Here is a 23,146-nt window from a genome sequence, read left to right as displayed (position 1 = left end):
TCTGCAGGCCTCGGTTTCCCCAAGTGCCGGGATTACAGGTGTGAGCCACTTCGCCTGGCTGAAGGTTTTAAGAGAAATATTCATATATCCCTCTGATGACAGGGTAGGACAGGAGGCTGACTGGATGTCAAATGCTGTAGTCGAGGGAAGGAATGATGGGGGATGGATAATTCAAAACGTTTCAGTCGGGGAGGAGTGGGAGAAGCGGGATGAGAAGAAGGTGGGGAAAGAGGAGTTGGGGGAGGAAGGCAGGGCCAGGATTTGTTAGGGTGTCTGTGCTGTCCTGAGCCAGTATGGGATAAGCTCTTCCCCTAGCTCCACCCTCTTCCTCCAAGGGCAACTGAGGGGTTGGGGCCGTTTCCTGTTCGGGAATATTCCAGGTGGGGGGCGAAACTCCCCACTACCCCTCACCCCACCCCCCCTCCCACCCCCACCATGGGACAAACCATTATGGTGGGGAGGGATGAGACTTCGACTTGTTCACAAATACTTCATTTTTTTTGTTTTAGCTCTAAGTCTTTCCGGACCACTCCTGTTTCTTTCATCCTGCAAGGGCTCCCAACCATGTGGCGGGTTTCCTTATATCCCAATGGAGTGGTAGAGGCCTTCCTCACTCACTCCCTTTCACCTCTAGAGTCTCTGGAAATTGGAACAGTCCCAGAGTAAGTGCCTCGAAGGCTGACCCTGAGGCTTTCTTTCTGCGCAGCCCTAAGAGGGATAGAGGCCCCCTTCTCTCTTCGGGTGTGTTAGGCAGCTAGGTTGGCCACAACGTCCTCTGGCCCCTGGCTGAAGAGGTGAGGCTTGGTGGGAGGTATCCTAGGATAGGACAAGCCGGTCAGAGGGCCATTAGGAGGGTCTTGTGCAGGGGGCGGGGGGGGGGGAGCGGAGGGTGGTGGGGACAGGAATAAGGTTGGAGAAGACTGATGAGGGGAGGGGCTAAGGGGGAGGGAAAGAACCTATTGGTTGCTCCATCCACACAGGGCTTGCGAAACCATTAAGCCCCTAGGCGACCATGGCCTTGACACCAGTAGTGAGTTCCTGCACGGCACTGTGGTGACATTCATCAACGAGAAGATAGTCAGACACAAGAGGCCCCGAGTTCTACCTCGAGAATATATCCTTATCCTGGGAGGAGGAAGACAGGCTCAGGGCCATCCTGGCGAACAGCGAGGTGCCTAGCGAGGTTAAAGAGGCCTGCACCTGGGGCAGGCTGGCCTTGGGCATGCACTTTGCCCACAGGCAGGCAGAGTTACAAAACCACAGGGTGCTGTGGCTGCAAAACTTAGCCAAACTGCACAGATCAGCTGTGCTAGTCTTGGCCTCAAACCTGACGGAACTCAAGGAAAAGCAGGAGATGGAATGCAGTGAGGTGACCTTCCAGTTGCAACTGACCCAGACCAGCCTTGTGGAGGTGCAGAGAGAGAGCGGGACATGCTGAGATGGAAGCGCTTCTGTGCCGTAAGATCCCCTGAATGGTCCTTGCCCAGTGCCCCTGCCCTGCTCCAACCCACCCGGACCCCTGCCCTGTCCCCAAAACGTGTCTCAGCTCTGTCCACTTCTCTGCAGGAGCTGGCATCTCCCCAAGGGCAGGGCCAGGCTATTGTGTTTCCAGGCCTGGCCACTGCTGGAGGGGCGTGGACGGAAGGAGCAGATGAACAAGAAAAAGAGGTGGCTAATGCTGGTGCTGCTAGAGGAGGAGGAGAGGAGAGGTATGCAGAGGCGGGGCCTGCCCTGGCAGAGGCCTTGCGGGGACTGGGAGGAGGCTTCAGGCAGCTTCTTGGAGCAGTGGAGCAGACAAATTACACCTTTGGGGCAAGAGGAGGAAGATCTCAGGTCAGTACAAAGAGCCATGTCTTATTTGTCTGGGCCTGGATCCACAGCCTCACTGGAGCCTATTCCTGTCCAGCTCCCTGCCTCATTCACATACTCATACTCATACTCATGCCTTTTGTCTGCTTTCTCAGCCATACCCACTATACTCCCTCCACCAGCAATGGTCATAGTACCGGTTCCAACCCAGATGCCTTCCAACAGGGGGTCCTCTGATGCTAGCCTGTGGTCTAATGTGGGGGCCCAGGGACTAGACCCTCAAGAGCTCCCAAGAGACAGGAGAGACTCTGATCCCCATGAGCAGAGAAGACCTCCAGTATATCTCAGGCCTGGGGACTGGAACTGCCCAGGTGTAAAGCTGTGAATTTTTGACCGAGGGAAAATCCTCTGTGGGAGGCTAATCTGGCTGCAAAAGCCTCAGTAAATTCAGAAATGTAAAACAGAACAGAAATATATCTCAATGGGAAATCAGTCTTCAGAGAGAGAGGGGAGAGGTGGGAGGGAGACTGAGTGAAGTGAGGGGGGAAGGGGATAAGTGGGAAGACTGGGCAATGCAGGGGAGGTGGGGCTGTGGGGGGAGGATGTAGATGATGGGCAGGGAGAGATATGCTTTAATGACTCCCTTTGTATTTCAGAGGATTAGTAGTCAACACTCCAGAACTACTTTCTCCCTCCATGCAGTCCTTAGATAATTGGAGCAGGAGTGGATATTTGACTAATCCTGAGCGAAATGAACTTTTTCACATTAGAAAATGTGAACAGACACCGAGCTTAGTGGCTCATGCTTGTAATCGCAGCACTTTTGAGAGGCTGAGGTGGGAGGATCACCTGAGGTCAGAAGTTGGAGACCAGCCTGGCCAATATGGTGAAACCCCGTCTCTACTAAAAATACAAAAAAAAAATTTAGCCGGGCATAGTGGCACACACCTGTAGTCCCAGCTATTCGGAGGCTAAGGCAGGAGAACTGCTTGAACCAGGAAAGGCAGAGGTTGCAGTGAGCAGAGATCATGCCAGTGCACTCCAGTCTGGGCAACAGGGAGACTCCGTCTCAGAAAAAAAAAAAAAAAGAAAAAGAAAAAAATCTGAACAGACAGGCAGATTCCACAGTCTTCAGAATGGTGTTGGGCAATGAAGCAGTGGGTCACTTGGAGTTGGGGCCAGGGTCAGAGCCATGGACACCAAGGCCACAGCTGAGGCTCGGCCCTGACTATGGGGGAACAGAACTGCATGCTTTAGAGAGTCAAGTGTTTTTTAGAGGATGCCAGTATGAGGTTTCAGGGAGCAGACAGGCACAGAGGAGTTCATCCTGTGACTCTAGAGAGATGGAGAGGGTAGTGGCAGCCCAGCCACTTTTAACTCCCTGTAGTTGTGCTACATGAAAGTCTACTTTACACAGATACCTTTTACTTTGAGTTTCTGTTCCGAAAAATCAGATTATTTCCAAGTTAGAAGTTTGTACCAGAGCAGTTTTGAACAAAAGACCATTAAAGAAAATGGTGGGAATGACTGGAGAGTTGCATCAGGGTGTGGTGAGCAGTGGAGATTCCTGCATCTTAAGAGTTTCCATGAATTAACTGGATAGGAAGTTCATTCATGCTCTGAGTGAGTTATATCACAAGAAACAATCAAAACAGTCCTGGGATGAACCCCAGGTGCATCCTGACTCAAATCAACACAGCAGAGATTTGCCGCCCCAAGAGAATTCTTAGGCCCACCTACAGAAAACACCAGCACCATGTAGGTACAGACTATTATGACTGTTTGGCCCTATGGCAGGAGAATCCTTTCCAATCCCCAGTGAGTAGAACTTGGGACAGTCAGATCTGAAAAGGGAACTCCTGCCACTGCCAAGGAGGTGAGTCAGTAACTGATAGAGCTCAGAGGGTTTGCTGGTCTAGACTATGAGCCAAAGCATGGTACCATCTTGAGAGATTCTCTCTCCTAAACCACCACCATGATAAATGCAGGAGGGAAATCTGGCTACAAAGCTCTCAGTGTATAACAGAACAGAAACGTATCCCAATGGGAAATCAACTTTAAAAGGGAAGATGTGAGGTGGACGAGGATAGGAATGGGTAGGATAAAGGGGTAGGTGACAGGTTAGTCGTCTTCTCTCCCTCTGATGACTGTAAGTTTTGTTGATGGGGGCTACATTTATGTTTTTGCCCACAGGTGGAAGGATGAGAAGGAGTCACATCTGGACCAGACTGAGACACAACTGGAGGAACCCTGGACACTGTCCAAGGCCTGTGGGTATATAGAGACTGAGAATCTGTCATGGCCCTGGGACATCTCTGCAGCAGCTAAACATGATTTTTAGGTTGTCTCCTGTTGGGTATGGACAATCATCAGGATTGAGGGCCAGATTCCTAGCCTGCAGTTTTCAGAAATGTCCTTGGGCTTGTTTATATCTCTCTAGAACAGGGTTTTCCAATCTCAGTACTCTTGACATTTGGAACTGGATAATTCTTTTTTGCAGGGGGCTGTCCAGTACACTGTAAGATGTTTAGCAGAATTCCTAGCCTATACCTACTAGTTGCCAAAAGCACCCATCCCTCAGCCCCAGTTGTGACAACCCAAAATGTCTCGAGATACTGCCACATGTCCACTAGAGGGCAAAATTGTTCCTGGTTGGAAAACGAGGTACTTGGGAGCAGTCAAAACAGGGGAAGAATTAGGAGAAAAAGGTCAATGAGGCTGAGAGGCCCCCTCAGGAGCTGAAAAGTATCCACTGGGTCTGGCATTTACTTTGAATCTTCCAGCAGATCTAGGAGAGTGGCAGGGGAAGAAGCCAAACTGCAGAAGTGAGGAGTGAGTGAGGATTATGTGGAATCAGTGATGGAGGCTCTTCCTCAAGGACTCTTGGCTGTGCAAAGGGAAGGGTTGAAGTGGGATACTCAGTTGAGGGAGGGTCTTTTTTTCTTTTTTTGAAACAGAGTCTTGCTCTGTCACCCAGGCTGGAGTGCAGTGGTGTGATCTCAGCTCACTGCAACTTCCACCTCCCGGGTTCAAGTGATTCTCCTGCCTCGGCCTCCCGAGCAGCTACCAAGTACAAGTAATTTTTGTACTTTTAGTAGATACCACGTTAGCCAGGCTGGTCTGGAACTCCTGACCTCAGGCAATTCACCCGCCTCGGCCTTCCAAAATGCTGAGATTACAGGCGCGAGCTACTGTACCCAGCTGGTTCTTTTGAATATGGGAGAAATTTGAGCCATGGAGGAGATAGTTGAAGAAACCTTGAAAATGCAAAAACCATGTGAAAGAATGTGGTAGATTCTGCATCCTGTATTGGAGGCATGGCCCCCGTATTGTGAAATGGAAAAAAATCTATGACAAGATCACTTTTGCTTTTGTAAAACAAAACTCCCCAAAGTTCTGTGAGTGTGTATATGAATATTATACATTTATTGATTTATATTTCTCTTATGTTAGAGTTTTATGCTTATGTAGGCATAGAAAATGGTCTAGAAATACACTTAGCAAACAAGGTATTACCTAGGGAGGGTGGACTCAGGGTCAGGGGATAGGAGACAGCAGGTTATGGGGATATAAGGTGGGATGGGGTATGGGGCAGTTGGGTGGAGGCCTTTTATTTCTGTATATACTTCTGTGTTATGAAAGTAAAATAATTAAATGTTCACAAAAATACAAAAATAGTGAAGTGAATTTACTGGCTTGAGTGGCTTGGAAGGGCTGCCTTTTCCTCTGAAACAGGAGGAAAGAAGAAGAGCAGACATTGATCTATATGGCAAAGGGGTGGGAAAGCAAGGGAGCACCTGCTTGTGTGTTTGTGTTGTGGACAAAGTGCCTGGAAGCGAGGATGGAAGGGCAGGGCAGGGGTGGGGTCCTTTGGGTGCAGTGGGGAATAGCTAGGGGGTGAAAGTGGGGAATGGAGGGAGAAAAAAGGATCATCAAGCTGCATGGAGTAGGATAGGACCCAACTGAAAGAAAACTAAGTGGGAGAGCAATGGGAGTCTGGGAGGAAAAGAAAGTGGGTTGGCAGACCCAAGCAGGGCAGCAGACCCAAATCTGTCTCTCAAGTGTTACAACCTTCCACTTACTCATTACAGCAAAGCATACAAAAAGGGTATGTACATACAAAAGGGGAAAAGGCAAGAAGGGTGGGCAGAGATCATGCCTGATTCCTTCCTGCCCGACTCCTTCCTGCCCCTTCTAAACCTGTAGCATATCTCTTCATTTGCTGCTCCACTGTGGAGAAGCTGAAAACTAGCTATATTTTATTTTTAGTTCCAGTCAACTGGGAGTGCAATTCCTAGCAACCTAATCTTTTAACTGCAAATACCCAAGAGTTTAAAACAAGGTTCAACTTACCTCAGGTCTTTGATTTTGCAGTATGGATTACACAGTGCTTGGCAGAGGAAGTGTAGCCGAGACACTGGCAAACTGCACAGTTGAAAGGACCTAAAGGAAATGAGGGGAAAAAAGTAATTTAAAACAAAGCTTTAAGTAAAAGGCTTATTTGGCTTTTGTTATCTTGCTGGTAGTACTAATTTACCCCTTCCTAAAACCTTAAGAGTTTTGCAGATCCCATTTTGCAGATACGGAAATTAAGGCACAAAAAGTAATCTGCTCAAGGTCACATAGGTAGGTACAGAACTGAGGTCATTACTCAGGTCTGCCTCCGAAACCATGTTACTATGTGCCAGGCACTGGGGTAAGTACTTCATTTTCACAAATTATCTTATCTGGCCCTTAACCCAACAACGAGTATTATAACCATCATTTTGTCCATTATCTGAGACATAAGTGACCTGCCCAAGCTAACTTTACAATATAACTAGTTCTTGGTTGTCAGTACTGATAGAAGAATTAATGACAGTAATTAAAAACCAGGAAAGCTCAATAATAAACTCTTATATAGCCAATGTGCTTGGGGAAGGAGGATGTTGGGCTAAATTTTTGGTAAGAGTTTAAGCCCTCTAATAATGACAATAAGGGTTATAGGGGAGGACTCCATCTAAGGTTGACTTTCTGGAAACCCAAAATGAACCAGGGTTCCTGGAACCTTTGCTTCCATCACTGTTTCAACTTTCTCAAATGTATCAGTACTTTTTCTTTTTTACTTTATAATATACAGCCAGATTAAAGCTGTTATTAATTGGTCAAGACCTTGTAGCCAAGGTCTTTCATAATTCTGAGTTCATTTAACTTCTCATCCCTTCCCCCTCTAGTTCCAAACACAAATTCTTGTTAATGCCTCTCTCCCTCTGATTTCCCTCAAACACACATACCCCATGCTCATTTCCGCCTTTATGCTATTGCCCAGTCAAGAAATACAACTATAACTGGCACAACTTGAGTTAGCTCATTCCTCAAGTGAAGCTTTCTGCTGACCCCTCTCCTTCCAGTCCCCTGTTCCTCAGCTGGTCTGAAAACTAAGGGAGAGGCATTATCCATCTTAACCCAAATATTGAGAACAGACTTACAGCATTTTCTAGACAGCACAAGTATAAGTCTTCTTTGCTTCTTTAGTCAGTAAGCCAGTAGGACTGTATTTTATAGTATACAGAGTCCATATTATAAAAGTAATTCACCTAAGCCTCTTTCAACTTCAGCTCATGACCTTCTGTAGAGTTGTAAGCTCTGGTGGAAATAACTAGGATTTATAGCAAGACAATATAGGAGTGTACCTCTGCCCCTTACTAACCTGAAGTTCCTTGAGGCCTCAGTGATGAAGTATATGTAGAGAAGAGTGACAACCAATTGAATGTTAGATTTATGCCTTTTTCCAGAATGGTCATTGCACAAAAATAGCAGTCCTCAATGATCAACTTAATGATCTTACATGTTCATAACACTTTAGAATTATAAAGCACATCCACACAGTGGCAATGAACACTAATACACACACACACACACACACACACAGTGACTAGTACAGTGCCTGGCACATAATAGATAATTCAATAAATCCTTATTATACTGATTGATATAAAATACAGATAACTGATATGATTACTTTTATTTATTAATAATGCTAGAGATGATCATGTGCCTGAATACATGAAATAAACGAGTAGGCCCATTGTCTGGGAAGGCCAAAAACCGGAGGAAAGATACGGATATACTTACTTATTAAGTGTCAAGGCTGGTGGCATGAATGCTGAGGCTCGCGGCATGAATGCTGAGGCTCGCTCTTCCTCTTCAAATCAAGGAAGGTGCTTACACTTCAGAAACACTGATAGGTGATTGTGACTGCTTTTTACACAGAAGGACATAGCCAGAATGTCCATTTTTGTATAGGTAGGTTGAAGTAGTATAATTGACTGCAAATCATCAATTACCCTTTTTGCATATTCTTCTTCCTGAATCTCATACAAACAGTGAAACAGGTCCATCGGCTCAATTTGTAACGTAGAATATTTATCCTTTATTTCTCCCTCAGTCCACTTCAGTAACTCCTCTCTAAGTCCTGGGGAAACTTTTCTTCCAAAAGTAGTTTCCACCATCTTTCCTTTTCCTTTATGTAAGAGGCCAAATAAGAATTGTATCATTAGTGATGAAAAACCTTTTCCATATTGTTGGAATATTTCTTGCCATATTTTCCCCACTTGATAAGAATACATCCAGCTATTGTCATTCTTCAGGGCATAGAAAACACAGTCAAGAACTCTTGGAAACTGAAGTGAAGAAAAGTGTAGACATCGACAGCTCCTGCAGCCTTTTTCAAAAAGCGACTGAGAAAAGTGCAGTTGGTATCACACACTCCTATCCCATGTCTTCTGAGGTCACTGACCGCAAACAAAACCTGATGGTTTTGCAGACCCTCCACAGCCAAAGAGCAAAGACCCCACAGGCAACTTTGTCCCTCCCATACTGAGATGCCTGTAAGGGTTTTCAGGCACTTGGAAAAGTAGAATAAATACACATCAGTCATGGTCTGAAGTGACCTCAAGAGAGTCCCATCACTGTCTCCCTTTGGCTGCAGGGCATTGCGTATCATCCAAGAGATGATGGGAAGAGAAGAAATAATGTTAAGGTCTTCATTCTCTTGAAGATCATAAAAGACTTTCATTGCTGTATTAGCACCTGAAAACTGGCTCAGTACATATGCTCTCTCTTCAGTATCTGTAAACCATAAGATCTCTACGTGGATAGGTTGTTTTAACAGAGAGTGGAGCTTCTTCATGGCTGTAGGCCGGGCAGTTATCAGGAGAGAGGATTCGGGAAACAGTTTTTTCCTCACAAAACTGTACAAAAGAGTCTCTACTGGCTTCCTCTCCTGGGGGTGAACACTGAGATCCTCTTCTTGGTCACCAACAGGGTCCTGCAGCTCAGGAAATCCATCGAGAATGAACAGAATCTTCTCTGGATATATGAGAAAAATGTCCAAGATTGGTCTGTTTATATCTTGAAAAGTGTGAAAAGTGTTAGTGATAAGGTCAGCAGCACTAAGGTTGGCAACAGGGCTGATTTCTCTGCAGTTGACGTAGATGAGATAGTCAAACCTGCCTGGAGTCACCACTCCTGCTGCCCAATCAAACATGAACTTGTGCACCACAGCTGTTTTCCCAGTCCCAGCACATCCCTGAAGCACCACAGTTTGAGATGAGCTGGAGGCCTCTTCATTAGAATCAAATATATGTTCCATGTCAATAAAATGATCTTGTTGAGGAATTCCACATGGTGTCTCTTCTGATATACCATGGTCTTTTACAAGAAGCAGACATGACTCTATATGCTTGCCACGGTGGTAACATTTATCAGTTCCTATCTTTAGGTATTTTTCTTTTAGCTGTTTCTGAATATGTCCCGGTAATCTAATGTGGAGACAGCAAGAGTTAGTAATTACAGAATCCTAGACAACAATTCTAACTAGTACCTCCACCCACCATCTCTACTTAGATGTCTCAAAAGATCCTCAACTTTACATGCCTAAATCTGAGTTCTTGATTTCTATACTCCTCTGTCCCCCAAAAAAACCCTCCTGAGGCATCTCATCTCAGTTAAATGGTGTTAGCCAGTTGCTCAGAAAAATGTTATGAGTATTTTTTCCTTCAGTCCTCTACATCCAATCAATTAGCAAGGCCTAGCATTTATACTTTCAAAAGAAGCCTCAAATTCATTTATTTACCACTGTATAAATACCACCCAAGTCCATGGCACTGTCAACTCTTTCCTAGACTGCTGAAATAGCATCCTACTAATCTATTCTTGCCCACCTACTGGTTCCTTCCTATGCAGCAGCCAAAAAAATCTTCTACAGATACCAATTAGATCATCTCACTTCCCTGCCCAAAATCCTTCAGGAGCTTTTCATTATTCTTGGTCTAAAATCCTAAATTCTCATCCTGCAAGGTGTTCTCATGATCTGGGCCCTCTCTACCTCCCCTCCTCAGCCTCATTTTTTATCATTCTCCTTTTCGCTCTCTACATTAAAGTCACACTGGCCACTTTTCAGTTTTCAAAAATGCCATGTTCTCTCCTACTTCAGGGACTTTGCACTAGCTAATCTTTCCACCTAGACTATTCTTCCTCCTGCTCTTCCCATGAAAAGCCCCCTTTCATCCTTCTGATCTCAAATAATACTTCCTAGAGGAGGATTTGTTTGACCACCCAATTTTTTTTACATGGGGTCTTGCTCTGGTGCCCAGGCTGGAGTGCAATGGTGTCATCTTGACTCACTACAACCTTCACCTCCCAGGTTTAAGCAACTCTCCTGCCTCGGCTTCTTGAATAGCTGGGATTACAGGCACCCACCACCACATCTGGATAATTTTTGCATTTTTAGTAGAGGCAAGGTTTCACCAGGCTGATCAAGCTGGTCTTGAACTACTGACCTCAGGCAATCTGCCTGCCTCGGCCTCCCAAAGTGCTAGGATTACAGGCGTAAGCCACCATACTTGGCCATGACCACCCAATTTAAAGGAGATCTCTCTACTATTTCCCTTCTCAGCACCATATTTTTCCCTTTATGGCACTTACCACAATTTATAACTGTCATGTTCATTTACTTTTTCATTGTCTTTTCTACTATACAATAATCTACATAAAGACAGCGATCTTATCTGTCTATCTCCTTTACAATAAGTACCCTGAGTACGTAGCACTGTGCCCAGCACATAGCAGACACTCAATAAATATTTATTTAATATGACTATAAATGCTTTTGTATTACAAACAAGTTATTGTGACAGATTCTGTTAGAATCTTTACAAACATTTCTAATTTAATTCTCCCAATAATCCCATGAAGCAGGTATTATCCACATTTGATAGTTGAGGAAATTGAAACTTATAACCAGGGCCACCTTCAAGAGTGTGCAATCTGTGCAGTCACACAGATCTCCATGCTCAGAAGGATGTATACTTGGTTTAATGCTCTGCTGTTGCTGTCTTGAAAACCTTAATATTTGACCAGGAGGTTTTGCATTTTCATTTTGCACTGTATCCCACAAATTATGTAGTCAGTGCTGCTTTACATAGCTTTAGGTAACTTGTCCAATGCTAGTAAGTGACATCAAGTACAAACTTCTGTTAAGTGACTGTCTATGCTAGCATTTCCCAAATCAGTGTTCCCTGGAAAACTGTCTGTAAGATATTAATAGAAGAGCTGTGAAAAAAGGTGTCCTGTGGTCAAACAAGTTGAGGGGAGTGCACCCTCTAGTCTCTTAGTTTCTCAATGCTTATTAGCATATGAAGGGCTCTTGTACTAGCATATGAAACATTCTTTAACTTTCGTACAGTTGGAAAAGGGTGTTTAACTTTGTTTAACACAATGTTTTCTGGTTTTAAATGACTAGAGAACCCTTTTCTAACAGCATAGTTATTAATTATTGCAAAACTGTTCCTAGAACTCAGTTCTGGGAATGCTAATCTAGATAAGGGTTGGCAAACATTTTCTGTAAAATTTCTTAAATAGTTTAGGCTTTTTGTTCTCTGTTGCAATTACTAAACTCTGCCATCTTACTGTGAAAGTAGCCATAGATAATATGTAAACAAACAGCTGTATTCCAATAAAGCTTTATTAATCAAAATAGGCGTCTGGTTGGGTTTGACTCACTAGCTATAGTTTGCTGGCCTTGATCCAGTTAATTACAGAAGATGACTGGTCTTTTCTTGGAATAAAAGTTTCTACATCTAGTTCTTGACTACCACCACCAGTGGTTCTCCCAGTATTTGAACAGCTATTTGAATATATTCTATATGATATAGAAGCCCTATTTGTCTTGACGGTTTATGGCTTCATAGTTGCCAAAAGGAGCAATGACTGTGGCCCAGTGAATAAGAGGGAAAAATTAGAGAGGAGTGGTGGGGGGTATGTGGCAGGGATGGGTAGCTGGGTTCTTGGAAGACACTATTCTCAAAACAGAAAAAGAGAGTAAAATAGAAAAGGCATCTACCTGTAAGCTCTTTACATGAAAATTAAGCCGGAGAACTTGAAGCAACTGTGGGAGAAAAAGAGTTAGGAGTAGCACAAATACATCTTTATACCAAAATCTGAAATATACAGAAATTTTGCCACACTGCAACAGCCATTCATGCTGTTCCCCAAACAGAAATACAACAAAGAAAGTAAATCATCTCACATCTTTTCTACCTTACCCACAAAGGTGTTTTATAGCTAATATGCAACATAAAATGAAACATAAGAATTTCTCGGCTGGGCACAGTGACTCACACCTATAATCCCAGCGCTTTGGGAGTCTAAGGTGGGAGGATCACTTGAGCCCAGGAGTTTGAGACCAGCCTTGGCAACATAGGGAGATCCTGTCTCTACAAAAAAAATAAAAAATTTATCCAGGTGTAGTGGTGTGCACTTGTGTTCCCAGCTACTTGGGAGGCTGAGGCAGGAGGATCACTTGAACCTGGGAAGTCAAGGCTGTAGTGAGCTGTGATTGCATCACTGCACTCCAGCCTGACTGACAGAGTGATACCCTATAGCTTTAAAAAAAAATTTCCCTTATGCATACATTTACGTGTAGATATTTTAATTTATATCATCAATAAAGAAAATTTTAGATGTGAACTTAAAGATACATACACTATTTGAAGTGACTGTTATCTGCTATTTTGCTTTCCACTGAATATTACCCTCTTGCTTCTGCTGAAGCTTCCATTGAGCCTAACTTGTCAATGGGAAACAAGGCATTGCTGAGTATTAGTTTGATAGGTATATAAGATATAGATGATGACCTATATTCAAATACATATACACACAATCCAGATACTTTACATATAGATATATAAATAAGAATATACAAGCACACACACAACTCCATATTCCTATAATTTTTTACTACTTGCCCACTTTTAAAAGCAAAAGTGAGACAGAGTTGGGAAGAAGTTGTGACTAGATGGGTGCTAACAGGTGAATGGGAGGAAGCAGGGTCTGGATGGGCAGACATTAGATTGTCACAGAAATGAGCAGGCAAGTGAGTGGTCTGTTGAAAATAACTGGTTTCTATTCCCCACAACTAAACATTACTTAGATTTCAGGAATCAGCCACAAGAGGAAGGACTCCAGCAATCTTCACTCTTAGTTCTTTTGTGTTGTCTCCTGTGAAAAGCTATGGTTACATTATAGAAAGAGACTTGGAGCCTTTTATAATTGTAAATGTTTTGGGGGTTATGGAAAACAACAGAAACCACAGTTGCCTCTTCTCTGTCTTTCTTTATCCTTACTCTAGGCAACACAAAAATTGTGGAGACAGTTTCAAGAGATTAATGGTAAATATTGTATCCATGTAATTCACATCTAACAAAATTTTAAAGTTTCAGAAGAATCACAAAGAGCATGAGTAAAAGAAACAGGAGAAAGAGAATGAATAGGCTTACCTAGTATATACCCTCTCTTACTTCATTCAGTTACTCACCATTCTCTCCAGACAATAAACTCCAGATACAAGCAAGTCCCACATGTTTTCTTTTCTTCTGATTGTTCATCCTGGCAAATCAAGAAGACTGTAATCCAAAACAACAACGATGACTACAAGGCCTAGAGGATGCTTAGCGTAAAAAGTAACTCAAGGAAGAGTCTTCATTCAAGGTATTAGAGAGCAGCAGAAGAAAGAAGGTCCAATAACCAAGCAGATAGCTGGGGTAGGACGCAGGGGAATCACGTGAAGATCGACCAAGACTAACCATCTTCAACTTGAAGAGAGAAAAAGCTGAAAGAGGACAGAATGTGTATAAAGTTTTGAAGGCTACAAATATGGAGAATGTCAAATTGGGCTCTAAATTGAGTTATTAAGAGAAGCATCGGAATTAGGTAGCATACCTCTAATGTCTGGGATTAAGAAAAGTAAGAATGACAATGTTCTTCTACAACATATTTTTGGTGCCATCAATAAAGGAAGAATTCTAAGACTACAGACTGGAATACTGTGATATAAGAGAAACAGTCTAGAGAATCAGAAGACCTGGGTCCTAACTCCATTTCTACCTATCCATGGACCTCAAGTAAGATTCTCCTTCCTAGAGAAGGGTCAGTTTTACTATTTTTTAAATGGTTCAAGGACTGTTAGACCAGGTTTCTTTACACATTTAACACTGTAATATCAGGAGTTCTCACTCCTAGCTACATATCAGACTCTTGAAATATTACTTATCACCTTCTAATATACTTGATAATTTACTTATGTATTATGCTTATTGTTCTTGTTAGTCTTTCCCACCTAAATTGAATTACTGGCCCTTTTCTCAACCTTTGTCATGAACTTTGCAAATCCACACAAAAAAACCTGGAGCTTATTTTCTCACCTACTGTCTTTGAGCTCAATCATGAGATTTTGGTTAATGCAGTGAACCCAGAGTTGAACATGTCACCCCTTATGATTCATGAAAGAAGCCACAGAGAAACAAGACCCAGCTATTTCACTGGTCTAAGGAGGATCAGAAATACATGAAGTAGAGCCACAATAGCTTATCCACAGTACTGCAGCAAGAAAAGTACCGTGACCTCAGCCTGAATAAAGTTACCCAACAGAGCCCTCTTTAATCAGCTGAGTCCTAGCTGGCCTCCAGATCTGTGAAGATAAATGCTTAGTAAGTGGTTTTTCAAAATTTCCAACCATGGAAATTTTGTGGTTGTTGTTACACATGACTGTGGCAATAGTTAACTAATACACCCTGCTAGAACGTAAATGCCTAGAAAGTGTTTGGCACAGAACAGACATTCAATAAATATTTACTGAATAAACTGAATGAGTGAATAGAAAGTTTTTAAAAAACCCAATGACTTGCCCACATTACTGTTAAATTAAATCAGAATCTTTAATGATGAGGCTCAGCATCATTTTTTTAAAACTTCCCAGGTGATTCCAGTACAAAGCCAGGGAGGAGAGCCACTGTTCTAAGATGTGGTTATTTTTGTTAGAGAGAAGTGTGTTTGTGAAACACATAGGCCTTAGAATCAACAAATGTCTTCAAGTACTGACTCTACCACTTACTGACTGTGTGACAACCATGAAATTAACACTTTCAAATCTTAGTTTCATCAGTTAAGTAGGGATGATGATAGTACTTTCCATGTAAGGTTATTATTAAAATTAAATGAGATAATGTAAAAGTATTCAGCACATTGCATGGTACACAGTAGGGGCTCAAGAATCCTAAACCATAGCCAGTGTTTGCATTGATGCATCATTTTATATGGAGTAGAATTTTTAAAATTCTGATAGACCTTACTTAAGTCCCATTTCCACCTTTTCTAGCAACATGACCTTGAGTAAATTACTTAAACTCTCTGAGATTTCAGTAACCAAACTGTAAAATATGGTTAATAATACCTACTTCATTAATTTGTTGTGAGAATTAACTAAGATGACACTCATAAAACACTAAACGCAGGTCCAGGTGCATTATAAATGATAAATGTTGCAGAAAATATAAGATGGCATTTATTGTAACTTTGACAGAAAGATACTACATTCCTTTAAAATCTCCACATAACTAGTTCATTCTTATGAAATAGAATGTTCTCAGCACAGTGTTATAGTCCCATACCCTACACTCTTCCCAATCTCTAGGAATATTTTTTTTGCCCTGCCCAAAATAGGAATAATCCTCCAGCTACAATTGCTGTGTAACAAGTGCTCCTGCCCTTGGGCAACAGAGCTGGGAGGCTGCATGGCCTCTCATTTTCTGGGCTATCTACACCATGCCAATTATTTCAGTTATCTTTATGATTCCTAATTGTTTATCCCAGTCTAGCCTTCTCCTCTGAGATCCAGACTTATACATTTAAAGGTTTACTCAACATCTCCACTTAAATGTCAACATCTTGCTTTTTGTCTCCTTTGGTAACTATTGCTTGGTTTGTCCAGCATTCTTTCACTGACCTTTGTTCTGATGAAAGATCTCATCGCTCTTAGTGGAATAATCAGATTCCACATCCTTGAATTTTTAAACTTGACTTAGCCTATAGAAACTGAGGTTCTGCTACCTAAATGTCTCAAGCTCAATGGTTCCTGACCTTCCTGAGGCCTTGTTTTTCAGCACGTCGATTTAGATTTGAGTAATTTCAATATCCTTCTAAATATTCTCTTTTGCTTAAGTTATGCAAAATCAACTGCTGTGGTCTGCAACTAAAGAATTCTGATATAAAAATTATACCACAGAGCCAGTCATAGTCAACAGACCTTTGGGGCAATTATGGGGGGCATTTTATAACTGGTTATTAGTTTCAGCTAGACTAAAGGCTGTGAGATGGCCCGAATTCCAGGATGGGAAAATAGTATCCATTATTACAGGATTTCCACTGATACATATCAGATTTTTATACAAAGTACTAAAAGATACCCTCTTCAAGAAAAAAAAAAATCATACTAAGATGTGGCCTCTAAGTAGGTGAACTACAAAATGGTGAAATAATGCTCTTTCCTTTTGGATGGGGCAGGACCAAACAAGGATGTACAAGTTAGAGAGCAGAGTATGGGTTAACTGCAGTCCCCATTCACACTCTTGGTCCTGTGCCTTTTAAGTCAACAAATGGAAAAAGTTTACATGGTGATTCTACATGGTATGCACGCTGCCAAAAATAGGGGAAAGAAATGCAACAAATCTTTTCCACCTTTATTAAGATATAACTGAAAAATAAAAATTGTGTATATTTAAGATGGACAATGTGATGATTTGATATACGTATATGCACATTGTGAAATGATTACCACAATCAAGCTAATTAGCACATCAATCACCTCACATGATTACCACTTTATATGGCTTGGATGTTTGTCCCTTCCAAATGTCATGTTGAAAGGTAATCACCAGTGTTGGAGGTAGGGCATAGTGGAAGGTGTTTGGATCATGGGGGTGGATCTCTCATGAATGGCTTAGCTCCATCCCCTTCATGATAAATGATAAATGAGTTCTTGCTCTGAGTTCACATGAGGTCTGGTTATTCAAAAGAGTGTGGCACCTTCTCCCCTGCTCCCCTTACCCCCATCTTCCTTAGGTTTTCACCATTTGATGAGCTTATGCCCCCTTCTCCTTCTGCCATGATTAGAAGCTTCCTGAGGCCCTCATCAGAAGCAGCTGGCATCATGCTTCCTGTACAGCCTGCAGAACCAGGAGCCAATGAAACTGTTTTCTTTATAAACTACCCAGCCTCAGGCATTGCTTTACAGCAATGCAAGAATGAACTAATATAGAAAACTGGTACTGAGGGTGGGGTATTATATGAAGTTACCTGAAAATGGGGAAGCAGCTTTGGAACTGGATAATGGGCAGAGGCTAGAAGAGTTTGGAGATCTCAGAAGAAGACAGGAAAACGAAGGAAAGTTTGGAACTTCTTAGAGACTAGTTAAGTGACTGTGATCAAAATGCTGATAGACATGTGGACAATGAAAGCCGGGCTGATGAGGTTTTAGATGGAAATGAGGAAGTTATTGGGAACTGGAGGTAAGGTCATCCTTGTTATGCCTTAGCAAAGAGCTTGGCTGTACTGTGTCCAGGTACTAGGGAACTGTGCAAGGTTGAACTTAAGAGTAAGGACTTAGGGTACCTAGTGGAAGAAATTTCTAAGCAGCTAAGCATTCAAGAAAGAGGTGATGCAGCTGATTCTAACAACCTATGATCTGATATGGGAGCAATGGAATGACTTAAGGTTGGTACTCACATTTAAAAGCAAAGTGCAAATGTTTAGAAAATGTGCAGCTTGATCCTATAGCAGAGAAAGAAAAGTATTTTAAGGGGAAGAATCCAAGCAGGATGCAGAGCAACCACTTGCTAGAGAGATTAACTCAAAAGGGAGCCAATGGTAATATCCAACACAATGGCCTCAAAGGTATTCTAGAAGTCTTTGGGACAGCTCCTCTCATCACAGTCTAGGCCTGAAGGCCTAGGAGAAAAGAATGGTTTTGGAGCCCAGGCCTGGGGTACCACCGTCTTGTGCAGCCTCAGGAGACTTCACCTCCCATCCAGGCCCCTCTAGCAACAGCTCAAAGGGCCCCAAGTACAGTTCCAGCTGCTAATTCGAAGGGTACAATCCATAAACCTTGGCAACTTCTATGTGGTGTTAAGCCAGCCTAAGTGACAGAGTAAGACCCTGTGTTAAAAAAAAAAAAAAAAAAAAAGAATGAAGTATTGATACATGCTACACACAGGTGACCCTTGGAAGCTTTATGCTAAGTGACAAAAGCCAGAAACAAAAGGCCACGTATTGTGAGATTCCATTTACATGAAATATCCAGAATAGGCAAATCCATATAATCAGAAAGTAGATGCACAGTTGCTAGAGGCCAGGTCGGGGAAGAAAGAATTGCTAGTGATTGCTAACAGGTATGGGGTTTCTGCTTGGAGCATTGAAAATATTTTGGAATTAGATGGTAGTGATAGTAGCACAGCATTATGAACATATTAATACCACAAAAAGCTACACTTTAAAAAAGCAGTAAATTTTATTGTATGTGAATAGAATCAAACAATATCAAATAAATACAATCAATAAAAATGCAACTGTAAAGAAAATGGGAAAGTGGAAACAACCCAAATGTCCATCTGTGGAGGAATGGATAAACAAAATGTGGTCTATACATACAATAGGCTATTATTCAGCCTTAATAAGGAAGGAAATTCAGACACATGCTACAACATGGATAAACCAGGGAGACACTATGCTAAGTGAAATAAGCCAGACATAAAATGGCAAATATTGTCTATTTCCACTGATAAAAGTTACCTAAAGTAGTCAAATTCACAGAGACAGAAAGTTACAAGGGGCTTGAGGGAAAGGGTAATACAGAGTAATTATTTAATAGTTGTGAAATTTCAGTTTGGGAAATGAAAATGTTCTGGAAAGGGACGGTGGTGATGACTGAACAACAAAGTAAATTTACCTAATGTCAGTGAATGCTACATTTAAAGTGGTAAAAACTTTGGGCAGTATAGCCATTTTTACGATATTAATTCTTCCTAACCATGAACATGGAATGTTTCTCCATCTGTTTGTGTCCTCTCTGATTTCGTTGAGCAGTGGTTTGTAGTTTTCCTTGAAGAGGTCACTTACGTTCCTTGTGAGTTGTATTCAGAGGTATTTTATTCTTTTTGTAGCAATTGTGAATGGCAGTTCGTTCTTGATTTGGCTCTCTTCAACATGGATGAATCTGGAGAACATCATTCTCAGCAAACTGACACAAGAACAGAAAATGAAACACCGCATATTCTCTCATAGGCGGGTGATGAAAAATGAGAACACATGGACACAGAGAGGGGAGTACTAAACACTGGGGTCTATTGGGGGGAAAAGGGGAGGGCCAGTGGGAGGGGGAGGTGGGGAGGGATAGCCTGGGGAGAAATGCCAAATGTGGGTGAAGGGGAGAAAGCAAACAAAACACACTGCCATGTGTGTACCTATGCAACTGTATTGCATGCTCTGCACATGTACCCCAAAACCTAAAATGCAATAAATAAATAAAATAAAATAAAAATAAAAATGGTAAAAACGACAAATTTTATGTTATGTATATTTTACCACAATAACAATAGTGGGCAATTGAAAAAGAAATGAAAAAAAAAATCCCACTGACAAAAGTAAAAAAAAAATGAAATACCTGGAATTAACCAAAGAAGTAAAATATCTTTACAATGAAAGCTATAAACTCTTTAAGGTATACTTTTAAAAGGTGGCAAATTTTATGGTATGTGAAAAATTTAAGAGGACAACAAAAAATGGGAAAATATTCCATGTTCACAGATTGGAAGAATCAATATTGTTAAAATGCCCATATTACCCAAAGCAATCTACAGATACAGCACAATCCCTATCAAAATACCTATTACATTGTGCACAGAAATAGAAAAAACAAACCTAAAACTTATATGAAGTTGCAAAAGACCCAGAATAGCCAAAGCTATCCTGAGCAAAAAGAGTAACACTGGAGTAACTGTATTATCTAACTTCAAATTATACTACAGAGCTATAGTAATGAAAAGGGCATGGAGGGTACTGGGGGAAAAAAACCACAACCAGACACATAGAACAATGGAACAGCATAGAGAACCAGACCCAGGAAAAAATCCACTCACCTACACTGAACTCATTTTTAACAAAGATGCCAAGAATACACAATGGGGAAGACAGTCTCTTCAATAAATAATGCTGGGAAAACTGGATATTCATACCCAGGAAAATGAAACTTGATTTCTATCTCTTGCCTTATACAAAAATAAAATCAACATGAATTAAAGACTTAAATCTAAGAACTCAAACTATGAAAATACTAAAATAGAACACTGGGATAACTGTTCAATATATTGGTCTGGGCAAAAGTTTCTTGAGGAATATCCCACAAGCACAGGCAACCAAAGAGCAAATGGGCAAATGGGATCACAACAGGTTAAAAAGCTTCTGCACAGCAAAAGAAACAATCAACAAAGTGAAGATACAACCCATAGAATGAAAGAGAATATCTGCAAACTATTCGTCTGACAAGGGATTAATAACCACAATGTACAATGAGTTGAAACAACTCAATAGGAAAAAAATCAAATAATCTGATTTTAAAATGGCTAAAGATCTGAACAGACATTTCTCAAAAGAAAACATACAAATGGCAAATAGGCATATGAAAAGGTGCTCAACATCATTGATCATCAGAGAAATGCACATCAAAACTATAATGATATACCATCTCACCTCCATTAAAAATGACTTCTATCCAAAAGACAGACAATAACAAGTGCTGGAGAAGATGTGGAGGAAACGGAACCCCCATACATTGTTGGTGGGAATGTAAGTTAGTAACACTATCAAAAACAGTTTGGAAGTCCCTCAAAGGTCTAAAAATAGAGCTACCATATATGATCCAGCAATCCAACTGGTAGGTATATACCCAAAAGAAAGAAAATCAGTGTATCAAAGTGATATCTGTACTCCCACGTTTATTGCAGAGCTGTTCACACCAGCCAAGATTTGGAAGCAACGTAAATGTCCATCTCCATCAACAAACAAATGGATAAAGAAAATGTGGTACATATACACAATGGAGTACTATTCAGCCACAAAAAAGGAATGGGATCCTGTCATTTGCAACAACATGGATGGAACCGGAGGTTATTATGTTAAATGAAATAAGCACAGAAAGACAAACATCACATGTTCTCATTTATAGTGGAATCTAAAAATTAAAATAACTGAATTCATGGAGATAGAGAGTAGAAGGATGGTTACCAGAGTCTGGGAAGTGAAGGTGGTTAATGGGTACAAAAACATTGATAGAATGAATAAGATCTAGTATTTGATAGCACAATGGGCTGACTATAATCAATAATAATTTAATTATACTTTTAAAAATAACTAAAAGAATACGATTGTATTGTTTGTAAAACAAAAGATAAATGCTTGAGGTTATGAATACCCTATTTAATCTGATGTAATTATTACACATTGCACACCAGTATCAAAATATCTCATGTGCTTGACAAAATATACACCTACTATGAACCTGCAAAAATTAAAAATTAAGAAAAATAAAAAATAAAAATAATTAAGATGAAATTAGTAATTACGGAAATAGAAAACAAACAGTAACAGAACTATGGAGTAGATTGATTGATAAGAGGAAATAATATTTATTTGAAAAGACTAATAGAATACAAAAGTTTCTGGCAAATATGATGTCAAATATAAACAAAGCACAAATTAACCTTAAAAAAAAAGAGAGGCTATAATGTGCATGGGCCTAATACTATCAATCGAAGGCTTTAATGCAACAAAGACTAATCTCCCGCAAAGAAGAAGGAATTTTGGGGTACGGGCAAGATGGTGGAATAGGAATAGCTCCAGTCTGCAGCTCCCAAGAAGACCAATGTAGAAGGCAGGTGATTTCTGCATTTCCAACTAAGGTACACAGTTCATCTCATTGAACTAGTTAAGCAGTGGGTGCAGCCCACAGAGGACAAGCAGAAGCAGGGTGGCATCACCTCACCCAGGAAGTGCAAGAAGCTGGGGGACCTCCCTCCTTAAGGCAAGGGGAGCCATGAAGGACTGTGCTACCCTGCCCAGATACTAAGTTTTTCCCCGGTTTTTGCAATCTGCAGATCAGGAGATGTTGATATTCACTCGGGGTGGCTGGCAAGATATTAACTATCAGGAAAAGTTATAGATTGTAATCTCAAACCTTTTGGAAGGCCAAAAGGTTTTATAGAGGCATGCTGAAGGCAGCTGCCTCATTAACATTAGCATAGAAAGAGATAGAGACAATCAAAGACCTTCCAAGTTTAAGTCTGCTTGTCCCACATCTCTTTGTCTCCACTCTGTTTATTCATGTAAACTTTGTGCTGGGTGGGTCTCTCCTGAGAAGATCAAAGGGGAATAACATGTTAATAGTGTTTACTCTGGGCCCTGTGCCCGGTACCTAAAGCTTTTGTCATTCATACAACCACTCTTTTAACCATGTTAATTATCCACAAATGTGTTAACTTAGAACCTCTGTTGTAATATCTTGACAGAATAAAAGTGTGTATGAACAGGGAGTCTTGGTCGATTTGTTGTGTTTCCTTCTCTGAAAGCAGCCAACGGCCATCCCTAGCCCACTTGAATCACTGTAATGGTGTGAGAGTAGATTCATTCATCCTTTTTTAAGTCAGTCTGCAGGCCAGACTTCTGCAGGTGGTGGTCGATGTCTCAAGGAGATTCCCTTGTGTGCCTACACCACGAGGGCCCTGGGTTTCAAGCACAAAACTGGGCAGCTGTTTGGGCAGACATCAAGCTAGCTGCAGCAGTTTTTTTCATGCCCCAGTGGTGCCTGGAACCCCAGTGAGACAAAACTGTTCACTCCCCCGGAAAAGGGGCTGAATCCAGAGAGCCAGGTGGTCTCATTCAGCGGGTCCCACTCCCATGGAACCCAGCAAGC

General features: G+C 41.5%; 2 protein-coding genes across 12 annotated transcripts in view; one reads left to right on the top strand and one right to left on the bottom strand.

The window, feature by feature from the left end:
• Positions 1 to 23,146, bottom strand: part of LOC103790343 (NACHT, LRR and PYD domains-containing protein 12) — a 60,902-nt gene that overhangs the window by 16,434 nt on the left and 21,322 nt on the right. For 6 of the 11 annotated variants that reach the window (XR_013531571.1, XR_013531568.1, XR_013531574.1 and 3 more), the window contains exons 3-5: positions 12,194 to 12,238; positions 7,924 to 9,611; positions 6,163 to 6,252 (exon numbers count right to left, since the gene is read on the bottom strand). Coding sequence is in view for 2 of the 11 variants with exons in the window: in XM_078363008.1 (XP_078219134.1) it covers positions 6,163 to 6,252; positions 7,924 to 7,970 (137 nt within the window). In the remaining 9 variants the exon portion in view is untranslated. Of the gene's footprint in view, positions 1 to 6,162; positions 6,253 to 7,923; positions 9,612 to 12,193; positions 12,239 to 13,666; positions 13,961 to 18,667; positions 19,421 to 23,146 lie in introns of those variants that run through there. The other 5 variants (XR_013531570.1, XR_013531575.1, XR_013531573.1 and 2 more) reach the window with 4 other exon arrangements.
• On the top strand, positions 565 to 2,135 carry TEX13B (testis expressed 13B). Its single transcript, XM_035288405.3, is given in 5 exon segments — positions 565 to 662; positions 981 to 1,085; positions 1,087 to 1,417; positions 1,420 to 1,458; positions 1,567 to 2,135. Coding segments are annotated over 5 exon segments (1,053 nt in total). The 3' UTR covers positions 2,047 to 2,135.

This window comes from Callithrix jacchus, chromosome X, assembly GCF_049354715.1.
Source record: "Callithrix jacchus isolate 240 chromosome X, calJac240_pri, whole genome shotgun sequence".
In the NCBI taxonomy this organism is placed as follows: domain Eukaryota; kingdom Metazoa; phylum Chordata; class Mammalia; order Primates; family Cebidae; genus Callithrix; species Callithrix jacchus.
Note: the sequence above shows the minus strand (reverse complement) of the source record. Positions and strands in the feature narration are given on the sequence as shown.